The 16,383-nt window shown below is 40.0% G+C and overlaps 1 protein-coding gene across 3 annotated transcripts in view; it reads left to right on the top strand.

Moving 5' to 3' along the window:
- The window catches only part of ntrk3b (neurotrophic tyrosine kinase, receptor, type 3b), a 176,157-nt gene that overhangs the window by 18,037 nt on the left and 141,737 nt on the right, over window positions 1-16,383 (top strand). For 2 of the 3 annotated variants that reach the window (XM_085766841.1, XM_085766851.1), the window contains exon 2: window positions 16,066-16,140. In XM_085766841.1, the coding sequence (XP_085622967.1) occupies window positions 16,066-16,140 (75 nt within the window). Of the gene's footprint in view, window positions 1-12,257; window positions 12,384-16,065; window positions 16,141-16,383 lie in introns of those variants that run through there. The other variant, XM_085766860.1, reaches the window with a different exon arrangement.

Below are 16,383 nucleotides of genomic sequence, written 5' to 3'. Positions count from 1 at the left end.
AAATATGAATGTCTCCAGATGGCACGTACATCTAAGTGCACTGCATAGCTTTATGCTAAAGGTCTGCCACATTTGCATGCAGTATGGTATTTCTGGCAGTGGTCCAGTGCTATAAGATCACTTATTTGATTAAACAGTATCATGTTCAGCAGGACGGTGGAGCTAAGAAGAGTTGAGGTATAACTGCTGACAGCAGCAGAAAGCCTTTTGAATTATGCTCATGTTGTGTTATGGTTGTGAATGGGAAGGTCTACCTTCCATTATCTAGTGTCTCGAGGGCAATAGGCTTGAACCTAATAAAGCCAACCCATGATCGTTGTGATTTTTTTTTCCTGTAAGCAATTTCCTATCCTTCCTTGAATTGAGGTATCTCTGCTCTTCTGTTGTTTTGTTCATTTATTAATGTCATCATTCATTCAAGCTTCCATTCTGTTTCAAATGTTAAAAAAGAAAGAAAGAAAGAAAGAAAGAAAGAAAGAAAGAAAGAAAGAAAGAAAGAAAGAAAGAAAGAAAGAAAGAAAGAAAGAAAGAAAGAAAGAAAGAAAGATTTGCTGTGGACTTGTTTCATTTAGGATTCTCCTTGTTCACACAGGTAACAGACAGTCCCTGAAATCGTTTAGAATATTTTAGTTTGACTCAAGTTTTGACTGACACGCGCCAAAGCTCTGTTGTTGAATTTCACCAGTTTCAAAACAAAATGTCCACTGTTTGAAAACTGCAATTGTTTTGTATAGCTACTTTGGTAAGAAATAGATTTCTCTTCAAAGCTGCACACAATGACATTTTTATAATAAAAAAGATTCTGTGAACACATCATCTAAATCATGGTTTGGATTTCAGAGCCGCAGCTATACTGGTCTGAGTCACTCTCTCTATGTTTCCAGATGCAATGGGAAGCTATAGCGATATGGCTTTGATTACCCTCTATGCTACCTGCTCAGCACAAAGCCGAACACATTAGCAGCTAGCTGGAGTGCATAGTGCAAAATTTAGCTGATGAGGAACCGGGGCGGGGCTTCCGGGGGGGCTGGGAGGGCGGCACTCTCCCACCCGGGGTCCACAAGGGCTACTGTCATGAGTATTTTTTTTTTCTTCAGGCTTTTATGCATTTATTTTGACAGAACAGCTGGAGAGAGACAGGGAATCAGGAGAGAGAGAGGGAATGACACGCAGCAAAGGGCCGCTGGGTGGAATCCAACCAAGGTCTGATGCCTGTTTATGGGGCGCCTGCTCTACAAAGTGAGCTACACGACTCAGTATGACAAATTCTGTTTGAGGAAGCACACCCCGCCCCCCATGATATTGAGCAAAACCACTGATCATCAATGTTTTGCTTGTGAGCCCCGCAGCTGTGGGTATGTGTATGCAGTAAAAAATATCTAATGCCAAGCTTTATTGGGTTTAAAGTTCTTAACAGGCCTGAAAATTAAAATCCGACGCCGGGCCGACACACGGGTGTTTAAGACCGGACCCGACGTGGCCTGACTCACCAGTAGTGATGTCATGTGCCCCGCCCCCCAGCCTGACTTTGATTTGTTTAGTTCCATCAGGCATTGGTGGATTGATGGCTAAAACAGAGCTAAAAGCAGTGTGGATACTGAGCTTTAATTGGCCAGTCAAAAGTAAATGTATGTAAATCAGTGCTAACATGTTTGCTCCAGCCTTGGATGTGGTCTCCTGTCAAGGTTGTGTTTGCAGCTTGTCCACTTGTAACAAGGTGGTGCAAAAATCAGTTATTGCTGCCTTAATGTCTTGCTTTGGTTGCCATGAAAACCAGGTGGCCTTACTCCTGTAAATGTTATACACATTTTTTGAGAATTTGTGAATAAGGCACTTACAGGGCGCAGCCACTCTTTGAAAATATCCCGTATCTAAGATTCAGTGCATTTAATGGTGTAATGGTAACTGTAGTTTGACAGTGTTGATGTACTCAGCTTATTATGTCATGCAGATGGAGGTGTACAGTATTGAAAGTGACATCCGCTGATTTGCAGATCCTCTGCCGACTGAGCTAATGCTGAGTAACTCCAGTATATAGTCAGCTGAATCCGGAGAGGATCATAGCTTGATGACACTTGGCAAAATGGCATACTAATTATAGTCATTTTCATTTTGGGCAGAAATGCTGGAGCTCAGTCATGTGCAAAGCGTTGATACCTTTCAGAGCACGGACCAATGCTCCCACGACGTTTAGCCCTGCCAAATCTCTGCTGCGGATTGGCTGAGCCTGTAGCAAGCACTGACACTCAGAGGCTTAGGTAGTTTCCACCCAGGGCTGGATCGGCAAACTGGTGACACAGAACAGTCTGGGGGCAGCCTTGGGACAGCATACTGGCTGGGAATATTAACAGTGTTAAAACACTCTGAGCTGATGGCTCTGGCGCGGCTTCAGAGCAGCACAACTCTCTCTCTCTCACACACACACACACAAGAATTGAAGTGAATGGTAAAGTGGCTGACGGATAGTTTCTGATGTGTAGGGTTTAGTTTTAGAGCCAGAATAAAATAATTAAATCGCCAGTCTTTCTAATATAAATGATCGAGCATCAGGCTTTTGCAGCTTATTGTTTTCACACAATGCAGCCAAGATACTGTTGTTTAGCTGATGGTGTTTTCTGAAATGTATCTCTTAATACTTGTCTAGCCACACACGCACACACACACACACACACACTTCTACACTAGTCTAGTATGCATTATGACTCGACAATTTTGAGTAAATAATCAAGATGAACACTGTGCTGTATGAACATTATTATTGTTAGCACTAGGAATAAAATATATGCCTGTCATACTGATTTGAAGAATATGAAAAAGGAGAAAAGATGCTAAATCTGAAGAATGTTGCAGAATAAGAATAAAAGTGTAGACTGATGCTAATGGATGTGAAAATAAAGACCTGCAGTGTCTTGCTAAAGAAAAAAAAAAGTAGTTCTCAGTGTGATTGTTATTGACAGGTACAGTTTAAAGGGTTTAAGGGCAATTGAGACCATGCAGGTATGATCAATATACATTAACTACCCACACAGTCTTTGTAGCGGTCCTGAAAAAGGTCTGTATAGCATTGTAGCCTAAATAATAGCCAGGTCCACTGAGACCAGCACTTAGTAGAAGCAGCTGCTGGGCTGATTGGTCCATAATTTGGGCCATCTCTCCCCTAGAGAACCAATCCCTGGGAAACCACAGATAACTGAGAAGAAATCAACTGAAATTCATTGGTGCCATTTTTCCATTTTGCGTTGTATTGAACTGAAGTCCTTTTGTTAGGCTACTCTCTCTCTCCCTCCTTCCATTTGTCTGTCCTTATGGATTTTCAGTTGCAGTTGCTGGTAAAATTGGAGCTTTATCCTTAGTGCTGAATCCATTGTTTCTATGCAGGGCAAATCATTTTTAATACAGCTGTAATTTGGTCAATTTTGCCTGTCACTTTTATATCGATATCATATTCTCCAGCTCACAGTCTCTGCTGTTAATGTAATTGAGACAAATTGTGACAATTTGCCCAGTTTTCATATTTTTCCAGTAAATGTGCGGCAGAGAAGAGCGGCAAGCCCATTTGTTTCCATGGTGTTTCTATCTGCCAATATGAACACCGAAGCATTCTTTTTTATTTTAACCTTTATTCATCAAAGGATGACTGGCTGAGCCTACCTGCTCATTTTTATGTCCTATGGTGAAATAGGAGAAAGAGGTAGCGTACAGATTCCTTTTCTCCACTCCAACCTTCCTATTCACAGTACCAGCTGTGAGACAACACTTGTGAGGCACTCCACACCTAGATCCCCTCAGTAATGCTTCTGGGTCCATCAGTGTGCATGACTGTGTGGACACGAAGCAGGCTGGAGCATCCAACAACACCTTCCCTGGAGAAATAAAGGTGAAAAAGTGTACATTGCACACTACAGTTGGCTTTGTATATTAATACTGATGTTGGAGGGCATTTTGTAAATCAAATTCTGACCACCAGATGGAAGGCAGATATAATTTCATAGCCTCATACATTAGGAAGGAAGCTGGTACTGTACATCTGTCTCTCGGTGCGTGTGATTGCATTTGCATAGAAGTAACAGGCGTAGGTTTGTTTCAGTGAGCGAAACCGGAGGGATCGTAATACTTGATTCCCATTTACAAGGCTTGAATGCCAACTGTCCCCCATGATTGGTTTGGAGGATGACTTGTTCCAGCCTACCAGTTGCAGTAACGTTGAGCGAAATAGCTTCCTTTCCTCTTTTTTTCATCATTGCTACTTCCTCTGTGTCCTTTTTCATGCATCTCCCGGCCTAATCTTTAACGCAGCCAGCGAACACTTATGAGTCAAGCACAAAAAGTGCACACGCACACACATACACACACACACACACACACACACACACACAAAGAAAAACAGGTTATCTGATTGATGTTAGGCGTGTGCTTTAATCTAGAGGAGAGCTACTTCACCACTGTGTCCCCACTCTGAAGTGTTTGGGCTGTGGAAGAGTGCTGCTCTGCCTTTATGAAAACAGAGAGGGAGGCAGAATATAGATCAATATCCCAGGAACACACCAGAGACATTCTATTTTATTAAACATTTTCCCATTAAAGCAGTGGCGTGAGCATTGTAGATCATTCCAACAAAGTCGTAAATCACACACAGACAGCAGTACTGGAAACAATGGGCAGAATTAAAGGAGATTAGCGAGAAACAGGAGAGCCTAATGTATCTTGTCCTTATGAGCTCACATTTCAGCTGTAACACTTCAGTGATAATGTAGGATCAAAATTATATCATGTCCATCACATCTTCATGATAAAAGCGTGACTAATCCTCATTCATATTCATGGACAAAAAATGACTGAAACACCTAAAGAAGCTACATTTTTTATGCTAGTACTTTATTGTTACAGTACTGTATTTTTTGTTGGGGGAAAAAACTGCAAAACAAGGTTCTTAACAGTTCAAGGAGTAAAAAAAGAGTATGAACAACATTTTAGGTTCCATGCAAAGTAAACAATACTTAGTGAATTAATACAGATACCAGCAGGTTTTCGGAGTACAGCTGGGAAGCGACAAACCTAAATATGGAAGCTCATCCATGTCAAAACTATACTGCACAAAGACAAGGCAGAGTTAAAGAGTTAAAGCTGCACACGCTATTAAAAATAAACAATGGATTAAATTATGTTATGATGTCCACCCAGCTCTACAGAGCACTTTTTGTCATTCAGGTCTGTGTTGTCGTACAAGTATATACAGTATAAGATCCAGACACTGTCTTCAAGAGTTGATGGAGGCTGAAACAGAGCCTAAAGATGAGTAAATATTGGACTTAAACTCATTGAATATCCAGAAACACAACTTCAAATGAATGCCAATGATGCTCCCTGTCTACTGGATGTGTAAATAAGCAACTGTTTGCGAACATGTTACCCATATCAGTTTTATAGGGTATTAATATATCAGTGTGGTGTTTATGGCCTGTAGTGCTGCCCACAAATGGGAAAGAAATAAATGCTTTTACAGGTCCTGCCCCATACACTGATGTTTGTGTCTTTTAGACAGTGAAACAACTGATAGGTTACATGCAGCCTGAAATTATGTCCTTCCATTTAGTCTTCCAATAGAATTATTTTTAGAATTAAATTCTTCTTTATTTATTCTGTAGTACCAGTCAACACGCTGATGACTGCTCATTTGTCTTGTGTTCAATAAATCGTTTTTTTTTATCATTAAAGCAGAAGTAAGCGATTCGGTCGTTTTTCTGACTTCTTGTCAGCCGACGGAGTTAGCAGCCCCCGCCCTCGTCATGGATCTATTGGTCCTCGTCCCTACGTCACCACATTCACGCGCATCCCTTGGCTGCACACACAGCCCTTCATGCTGTTCTCTCTCCTCATTGGATAAAGGTAGTAGGATACAAGGAAATAAAATAAAAGTTTTCTCCTCGGTTTACAGCAGAGCAGAGTGACTGACAGACCCGTGTTTCGGACCAAACACTCAATATAAGAGATTGCCGTCGGAAGATATAACTATTTAAGACTTATATTAAAGCAGAAGTAAGCGATCCGGTCGTTTTGGCTAATGCTGCGTTCCAGGCAGGCTTTTGAAACCGTAAATTACAGCTTCAAGTCACAACTTACGACTTTGTAGCGTTTCAGGCAACCCACTCGTGTTTTTCCGACCTGTGAAAGTGCACTATAACGGCCACTCGTAACTTCCGACCCGTGAACTCGTACCAGATTGAACTGGTATGACTTCACAGGTCGGAAAAACACGAGTTACGAGTTTCCTTGAACGCACCATAACAGTCCTCGTCCCTACGTCACCACATTCACGGCGTCCCTTGGCTGCACACACAGCCCTGCATGCCGTTCTCTCTCCTCATTGGCTAAAAACTGTAGGATACGATAAATGTTTTCTCCTCGGCTCAGAGCAGAGCAGAGTGACTGACAGACCCGTGTTTCGGTCCAAACACTCTATGTAAGTGATTGCTGTCGGAAGATAGAACTATTTAAGACTTATATTAACACAAATATATCACTTACTTCTGCTTTAACACAAATATTCCGCTTACTTCTGCTTTAATTAATAAGCCTCCATACATCATTAATACTTACAAAAGGAGAGCAGTGAGCTTCTCATTGGCCCTGCTATCCCTCTCCACATTAGAATTCTGCCTGTGTGCACTTTATTTTGTCATTAATAATTTATTGTATAAATAAGAAAATTCAAAATGCAACACAAAATTAAATATGACTGGAGGGACGTGCCATATTATGCAAAGTATTGTACAAGAAGCATGCTAACAAATCACGAGACCTGCCAGCTCCGCCCACAAGCAGACAATGAAGATAGCAAAGAACTAATGGAAATCACAAATTAAACAATAATAACAATGGCAGTTATAGGTGAGAACAAGAAAAAAAAAAAAGACAAAACATAAACACATCTAGGCTAAACAAATAAACACAATGGCATTATTCCCATTCTCTATCCCCTATCAGCATTATCACACAATTACATAAGATCTTGCTTGCAGTTAGAGTTTGAGGAACACATTTATGATGGTAAGAATAGCTCTACCACAAATGCACATATACATGGAAACAACACACAATGATTACACGGATCAGTTACCAGTAATTCATTCAGTCTCAAAGTAGTGACTGATTTTTCCTGCAATTCTGCTGCATCTGTTCACTTGATGGTGTGTTTACCAAATAAGAAACTTTTTTTTCTCTTTTGCAACTAAAGAAAATTGCTCATCATCACAGAAGCTCAGAAGAAGATACAGTAGCAGGTAGGGGTTCAGTGTATAGCCCAGGGCCAGCTCCACACAACAGATGGCTGTTGCTGGGATCAAATCTGTCACTGTTTGGTTCCAGGGTGTTCTCCTCGAGCACCAAGCCACCCTGCCACCCAGTTTAGATTGTACTTTGTTGGCGGTCATTTTCGAAAGCAGATGGAAGGTGGCTGTAATTTCATAGGCTTGTGTGTTAGAAAGCAAGCTCCTGGATGTTCCTGTTCAATTTGTTCTGATTGTATCCTGCTCACCTCCTTTGTAGTTACCAGTTATTAATAACATAATAATAATAATAATAATAATAATAATAATAATAATAATAATAATAATAATAATAATAATAATAATAATAATAATAATAATAATAATTCTGAGAGCACTTTGGACAGGGATGTAATGAATTCTGTAAAGAGATAAATAATATTAAAGCAGATTAGAGAGAGGATGCAAGAATAAGGGAGTCAATTTCATGCCAGTCATGCTGTCAAGAGAAAAAAAAAACTCACATCCCCTTCTCTTCTGTTGCTCAGATCTCCTTTCTTATGTGTAATATTCATTTTGACAAAGCAGCAATTTAAATTATTGCACTGTCTCACTTATTGTGAGACTAGATGAGAGTGTCAGCTTGAATGCCTGGAATGTACAATGTTAGCATCTCCATTAGTTTTCAAATTATGTTGATTTTTACTTTTTTTATTCATCATTCTCCAAGGATTTGGGAATAACAGGACAGAGATTGAATGCCCCTGTATTATCAAAGCACCTTTGTTATTCATATCCATATTTCCACAGCAGTCTAATCCACATGCATATTGAATGCGGCACGGACAATCAGAGGGTCTGAGCAGACAACGTGCTCAAGTCCACAGGGAGGTGTCTCCTGCTTCCTCTGTGCTCTTTGTTGACAGCAGGATGAGAATGAAGATAGTGCTAAATTATATCAGAGAGCATGAAGCATAAATTTTGCACAATTTTTGCTCCACTGATATGAGCCAGTCAAGTTGTCTTGTGTATTTAATCACTGTAAAAGCCGAATACCTGTGAAAACTTTACCACTGCAGATAGCAGTGCATGGGCGGACTGGGACAATAAATCAGGCCAGGAATTTTGATACCATCCCCGGCCACAACCAACAGATCCAGGCTCCAAGAATGAGTTAGGTTGGGTGCAAAATAATAAAGCAAAGACTCCACTTTTGTGGACGCGTCAGCTGAATAACATGCGCCCACACACACCTTTTTCTGTTTCTTTTTCCCACAAAATAAAAGTTTTTGTTGCGCTGCAATAATTTGTACTCAAATCACATCAAATGAAATGTGTTTATCTGCATGATTTCTATTCTATTTTATTTACTACTACATTTTTAATGTGCAGACTGCGGATTTAGTAGTAAATGAAATAAAATAGGTTACACCACCATCCACCTAAACTAGTTGTAAATTTGATCACTGCATCTTGTCGAAGCATTACCCAGTTTACAAAATACAAAAAATGGGACTATCCAACAAGGAATCTATTGAGCTTATGGCTATGCAGAATGAGAGAGGGGGGATGTTTGTCTTTTCCCCATTGTTTCTGCTCAGTCTGTGTGAGCTTCAGAGAGGCTATCCTAATGATTATTTAAATATCAAGTTGGTCCTGACTCTCGGTGATCGATCGCCAAGCGAGCCAGGCCGGCGGGAAATGTCCCAGTGCTCCCGATGGCCAGTCCGCCACTGTAGCAGTGTCAAACTTTTTAAAGTACATTGTATAAAAGCTGCTAAAATCTCACAGATTCTCAGGGTTTAGTTCTATACATTAGCTCTTTTAATATGCCTGCAAAAGGGTAAAGTGATTCTTACCTGACAGTCGTTTTTGTTGCTGAGGAAAACATTTCAATAAATACACTCCCACCGATTTTCCCTAAACCTCTGCAATCTGCCAAACATCTTGATCCGAACAGTCTTACCGTGTTGCTTTATCATTCAAGTAACAGAGGTTCTGATGTTATGTTTAATACTGGAGCTGCAGGGTGTCTGTCAAGCAGCTCCCTACCAAGATCCTTTAACTTGTTCAGAATCACATGGTGATAAGACAGACTGCATGTGTTTTCTTTTCTTTTCTTTCACACCAAAATAAACAATGTTCTATTTTCTATGGCAAAAACTTCTCCAAAGCTACAGTAAAACTCTCATTTATTCCTTGCAGTAGGCAATAGGTTCTTTCTGGCGGTTGAGAACGTTAATATCAGAAATAAGAGGGCTGCTTTTAGGTACTGAATGTATCCTCATCCTAGCCTTTAATTTCACTAAAGGCATCTATTTTTTACATGACACAATACATTGTTTGAGGGACTTTTTTTTCTTAAGGAGGTATCATGAAGAAGGAAAATGTGTGAATGTATTGAAGTTGAAGTTCATTAGTGACTGGGTTTGTCAGAAGGACAACTTCTCCAGGCAGAATTTCAAAGGTGTGGTAAAACAGCATAAAAACAATAAAGTCTGCCTGAGACCTTTGACTCTAGTTAAACAGTTTAAAGACGCTGCTATACCAACAAACTAGGGTGTGTAACAACTCAAATAAATGCTGCCACATAATGTTAAAACAAAATATTGTTAGGCTATATTTCCAAAATGTTATGATGTGACTCCAGTAGGAGTTTGTAGCCTATTTGAACAGTTTTATTTAATATTTTATTTTCTTTCTGATGTCACTTAGTTTTTGATCAAAATATAAAAACAGTTTGGTGTCTGAACTGGTGAAAAGGTTTGATTCATTGGTAGCAACGTTAAAGTGATTGACTGGCTTTGCAGGTTTCAACACACGTGAGCGAGGTCTTGACTGTTTTAGAAGCTTTTGCACAGGTGATTTAGTTTTGAGTAAAATGCATTAGATTACACAAACTGATCTGAGATCTGTGAGAAAGATTTTTCTGGTGTGAGAATTGCATCAAAGTGACTTAGAAAAACTGCTATGTAAGCAGCAGCTGCTATGTAACTGTGCGTTCACACCAAAAGCTTCCAAAGCGTCAAAAACGCCGGAAGTCAATTCATTTTCAATGAGAGCCCGGCGACACTGAGCGTCCAAAGCGTCAACAGGCGTCGCCGCGCTTCCAAAGCGTCCAAAGCTTCCAAAGCGTCCAAAGCGTCACCAGACGAGAAGTTGAGCCAGGTTTAACTTTAGGGTAATTAGCTATGACGCGGTTCGGCGGCAACCGGTGGCAGCCTGTCAGAATAGAGGTGTCCGTCGGCTGCCTTTTTTCCCCTTTTTTTTGTATTTCGGCTCCCCAATGACCAGCGCGATCGAACTTTGACGTCAGTCACGTGACAAGCGGCCAAAGTGGCTGAAAATATTTGCCGTTTTGGGAGCTGTCTTGTATGACGCCCACCCTCGAGCGTTTTTGACGCTTTGGAAGCTTTTGGTGTGAACGCACAGTTAGACTGCAAAATAATTGCTGAAATTACCAAATTACATGTTCTTTTAAGTGTTCCACTGGACATGATGTTTCCAGACTCAGTTGACATGTTTTAATTTTAAATTGTAAAATAAAAACACTGGTGATTTATTGTTGACTGGAGAGCAAGAGAGTTTCAATTCTAAGGCATAAGTCACAACCACAAAATTAAATTGGACAGGAGCCTTGTGTGTTGTAGTACCTATTGTGATTTACAAAGTCGGCATGTGACAAGTTAAAATAATTATAGGCCTACTGTACAGCAATGGCCTGTAATAAGTTTAAAATACAGAGAATTCAGATTCAGGCAAGACCTCCCCAATAAGGTTACACATGTTCTTGAGAATCAAATGGCTGTGCTAAAAAAAAACCCAAAAACGTTTGTCACAGTAAGAGGTCATATTCCAAAACAAAACAAAAACAACAACAAAAAAAACAATTTAATTCATGTATTGTGTATTTGATTATGACTGTTAAAAGTTTATCAATAACAATATTATCCTTATCTACAAAGTGGTCTGGATCTGTTATTCCGGAGTCGATTGTTCTTGTCTCCGCCCACTTCCGGTTGCTAATTGGTCACGAAAACCCCGCGAAAACCTCACTCTCCTGTTTGTTTTTTATCACTAACTTGGTCATTTTCGCTCGGACGTGATGCAAGAACAGCAGTGGGAGCACGGCTGTGGGTAGGAGGGGGAGGAGGAGAGAAGCAGACAAGCACCAGAGGAGCCTAAAAAAGAAGGTATGTTACATTTGGTATAATACTGTGGGGATGTATGGTTAAATGTGACGTCAGCTAGCCTACACTATTAGAACGTCTCTGGCCCATGGATGTATTATCTCTGGCCTAGCACAGGCCACCTGTGGATAAGAGCTAATGTTAGCCCACTTCACCCTCGCCCACTTTTCATCTAGAAGAGTAAAAATACTGCTACAAGTAGATCTAAGAAATCCTAATGCTCCACAGCTACTTGACGTTTTGTTGTGGCAAAACTGCCATAGGGTTTCAAGTGGGTCTATTGCTGTGGATAGTTGGTGGATCTCCCCTCTGCAGATGTTAGCTAGCTGTTTCTGCATTGTTTAAATCCCACCTTAGCTAGTTTATCATTACACAGTAACACATTAACCAGTAGCAGACAATGAAATAATAAAAGTAGCCTAACCATGAAGAAGCACTTACTTTACTTTTATGTGTTATGCAGAAATATTGTATCCAACAAGAAATTATTTAACAGACATGGCCAAAGTGTGCAACCCATCGAATAAGAGCCAGACTGAGGCTCACCCATAGATGACAAAGGTGGTGGTTGAATAATTGTTATTTCAGAGCACAGTTCCTTAACTATTTTTAACTTGCACTTATGCTGGCTTAAAAAAAAAAATGTCTTCAAAACCTTTTACCCTCTTCACCACGAAGAGAGAAAGTTAAAATGAGTGCACTTCAAAGACTGACCCTGACTATTTCTATGGTTTAAAAAAAGTTTCTGGTACTGTATACATGTAAGAATTACTTTGTTATTCATACTTTCTCTTTTTCTTGCAGCTTACATGACGTGCTGTGGTACGATGGATGGATGTTGTTCAAGAAAATTACGGTCATCACATGAATCACTGTCAAAGGGTGAGGAGCCCAGGAGAGAGATTTACCTGTCCCTCAAGTTCCATTAGTAAGTTATGAAATAAGCCCATCACCCCACAGAGACTCACAACAGCAAAGTGGTGGTACACGACAACATAGGCAGTTCACAGCATCTAGCGCTGGTTACGAAATGCACCTGTTGAGGCGAGCTGCAGTCATTTATTTCTGAAAAGACCACCATTGTCACGCTGTAAAGGCATTTCCATTCTATTCACAATGTATGAATTTTATCAAGTTAATAAAGGGTTGATACGTTTTAGCATTTGTAAGTGTCCTTGATTTTTATTTTTAATTCATGTTTATTAGGTACACCTTAATAAAGCCAATGGATTATAATGTAACAATTGCGATAAACTCTATACTTCATTAGGATTATAATGTTGGGTTTTTTACTGCGTTTGTTTGTGAAGTGTTGGTTTGTTTTAAGTGGCCATTGTGGAGACTGTATTTTGGGGCAATGGTGAAGTATACTGAGAAATACTACAGTAAGTGGTGTTTCTAATATTTTGCCAAATATAATTGATATAGATGTGACAACATCTCGGTGTTGGGTTTATTATGGTGGTGTCCAGAAGTCTGAGATCACTTTACCTTGTAGCCTCACATAGCAGCTTTAGTATTGTTTAATTTCATTAACAAATAGGAATAAAATTAGCTATTATTACCGGGGCTGCTCCATTATGGCAAAAATCACAATCATGATTGTGTTTATCAATTCATTGACAGATCATAATTAATTCATAATTCATAATTAACACAATTACTATTGGAAATGGCTCAAGATGAAGCATTTAAATACAGATGAACTCCAAGTTGGTTCAAAAACTACATTTCTGCACCTTTGTGTGACAAACTTTCACCTGATTTTATGTTGAAATATCAAATAGGAAATCTCTTCATTCTCAGCTGAATTTGAAAAAACTATGAAACAACAGATTGAACAAAACAGAAACTAAAATGAGGCTGTGGCGAGAATCATAATTTTGTCTTCTGAGGTGTGGAATAGTGGGTTTTGAGCAGCAAAATTTTCCTCTGGCTTTGCATCTCTACTCAAAAACTTGACATTATAGCATCAATTATTAACTTTTTTATTTTTTTTTAAACTTTTAACTTTGTTATCCGTGTTGTCCTGAAGACCCTAACCTCATAGCAAATGACACCTCAGCGTGCAGCCCTGATTTCCTTTGAGCCTGACCTGTTCCTGTCGCTGGGGCGGCACAGCAGCACTGTGAACGAGCGGAGCCTCGCGAGGGGAATCCGTCATGTCTGCTCGTCGTAGGTCACATTAATGACTCAGCTCACTGCCTTCGTAATCAGCTGCTTTCAGTTCAACACTAATCTCAACATCAGCAGCGTTGCTCTACCAGTGTGAAGCAGTTACAGCTGCCATGTGTTTTCCGGCAACGCGTTCACATTAGCGCACACAAACATGCATTTAGCTCTGGTGCAGTGGCCAGCTTGAAGTGCTTTCACAGTGATAGAGTGAATGTTGATATGAATGTGTAAATGACTAAGTGGCTGTCCATTATGAGTGGGTTTGTATTACGCTGACAATATTGGCCTAATGAAATCCCAAAATTTGACACCAAGGATTTTTTTTCCCACTCCATTTATTTAATTGTTGGTTGCTGCTGTACTCCTGGATTAGTAAGCTTGTTCCCCATTTCCTCCTGCACACTATACATCTTATACCTCTTGTGTGGGCTTTATGTATCTTGGATTGTCCATTATTGGACAAAGCTAACTGTATCATCCAGGCACTCCTCTCGTATCTGATTAGGTGCATTCACTAAATGGTCAAAATAAATGCATGAACAGAAGCTATACTGGAAAAACTAATTACATTACAAAGATCTCACCGAATGTGGCTTTATTTTAAAATGTAATAGGGTGAGGCACTGAGTAGGTGCTTTCATCTGAACTGAAAGGCCTCTATTAATGTGAAAACGAGTTTATGAAAATAAAACCTTTGTCTCTTATCATAACAATGATTCATCCATGTGTTTGTGGATATTTCTGGAGAACTGGTAATTATTGCATGTAAACTAAACTAAGCTTAAGTGCAGAGGCTATTCATCTCATGGTGTTTTGTCAGTAACAAGTGCAGGTGCATTATCAGGCTGCAATATGATTTGTAATGGAAATTGTGTACATATTTAATTATATTATTTGTACACACTTGAAGTGACAGTTGTTAATTGGGTGCCAACGTTGTTTCCTAGAAACTGTGGGAAAACAGAAGCTTTCTGTTGACAAGATGACTATGCAAGCAAATGTGTATCAGTGCAGCAGTAAACTAATATGAAAGCAGGCCAGCAGAGGGAGGGAACAATCAAATCTGGTTTGGATTAAAGCAACAAACCCAATGCAAAAACCGGTGTCCCTGCACAAATGTTGTTTGCACTTAGTTTGGATATCACAAACCATTTGGCAGATCCAAGCTGAGTTTTCTCTGCCTCAGCTCACATCACAAACAAAACTACTGATGGTATTCTCAATATAGTCAGAATTGTATAACTCCTTTTTTTGGGGAGGCAGGGGTGGGATGGGGGGCTTTCAGAGAGCGTTATGATGTTCTCCTGCCTGCCAACCTTCATGGAGAAAAGGCAGGCCAGTAGCCACTAATAAAGTCATGCACAGCAGGGATCTGGTTATGCTGGTTACATTTGGCCGACCCGTATCCTCCTCTCCACCAGAAGCAGGTGATGCGCCCAGAGTGCAGTGCTCAAATAAACAAAATGTCTCAGGTGTTCCTGCTTCATCTCTGTGCACCAGATGCACAAGAGCAAAAGAATACAAAAAAACAAAAAAACAATCACGGAAATGTTTTTTCCTGCCGTCATAAATCACACACTGTTATCTGGCCATAGAACTTGTGCTAAGTGATGAAATCTGAGTGCAATTCAAGTATTTGGCTCAGGCTGCAGCACCGGCCCTTATAATAAAATATATATGTGCATGAATATATATATACTGTATACAGTATATATATATACTGTATATACTGTATGTTTTAAAACTGCATGTGCACACAACACCTTTCAAATGAGATGTCTCATGTTTCTCGCCGGTTGTTGTGCATTGATTTGAAATTTGACATTTAGGATGTAATTCCCTTTAGCATTTAATCATATTTAACTTTTCCAAAACAAAACAATAAAGCCTTTGCCTTGTCCTCTGCTACATCTTCTCATATCCCTGCAGGCTTAATTGAAATGGGTGTGCCTTGTGTGTGCATGTGTGCGTCTTGCCTATTTCATTTCCAAACCATAACAAACAAATCATTTACAGATGCTCTTTTTCCTAAAGCTAATTTAAAGATGCCAGCTTCACTTCTTTTATCCCATCTCACAGAAAGAGTTTTCCCAGGGAGTCTGATAGTATTAGTCGAAGTAAAGTCATCTGCAGTATTTATTTGGTCTGTCCCCTCAAACTTCCCTTCACATAGATTAAGCTTCAGAAGCTGCCTCTTGGCAATTAAATCTATCAGAGGGCAGCAGAGAGCGCTCTGTCAGAACTGTTCCAATAATTGCAGTTTAAATGAATATGGATTCAAAAAGTTTGACAACACACAGCCAGTTATTTTCCAATTTGGGATTGGGAAAAAAAAGAGAAAAGTTTTCTTCCGTCATGTCTCCTGGTTTTGTTTTCCTTTCTCCTCAGATGAACAGGAACCTCATATTTATGATTCTCTTTTCCTCTGTTTACAGACACATAGAGAACTGGACAGAATTGCAGACTCTGAGAGACGTCGATATGGAGCTCTACACTGGACTACAGAGACTGTGAGTGTTGATGCTGTTAACTGGTGGGGAGTTGGGGGAGACAGACGCAGTCACAGACACTTCACTGTTTTTTTAGGCTTTCTGTGTTTCAGATCAGGGACAGTGGAACCTGTACCACTGTTAATCCCAGTTTTCCAGTCGCTTCTACAGAGGCCAATCAGTTTCACGAAGAGACGAGAGCACAAGTGACTGTAGTTGCAGCATTACCAGTATTGTACTGGGATCTAACGTCCACACTCATCT

Source organism: Trachurus japonicus, chromosome 3, assembly GCF_045865225.1.
Source record: "Trachurus japonicus isolate A0001 chromosome 3, Traja_1.0".
NCBI lineage: Eukaryota > Metazoa > Chordata > Actinopteri > Carangiformes > Carangidae > Trachurus > Trachurus japonicus.
Note: the sequence above shows the minus strand (reverse complement) of the source record. Positions and strands in the feature narration are given on the sequence as shown.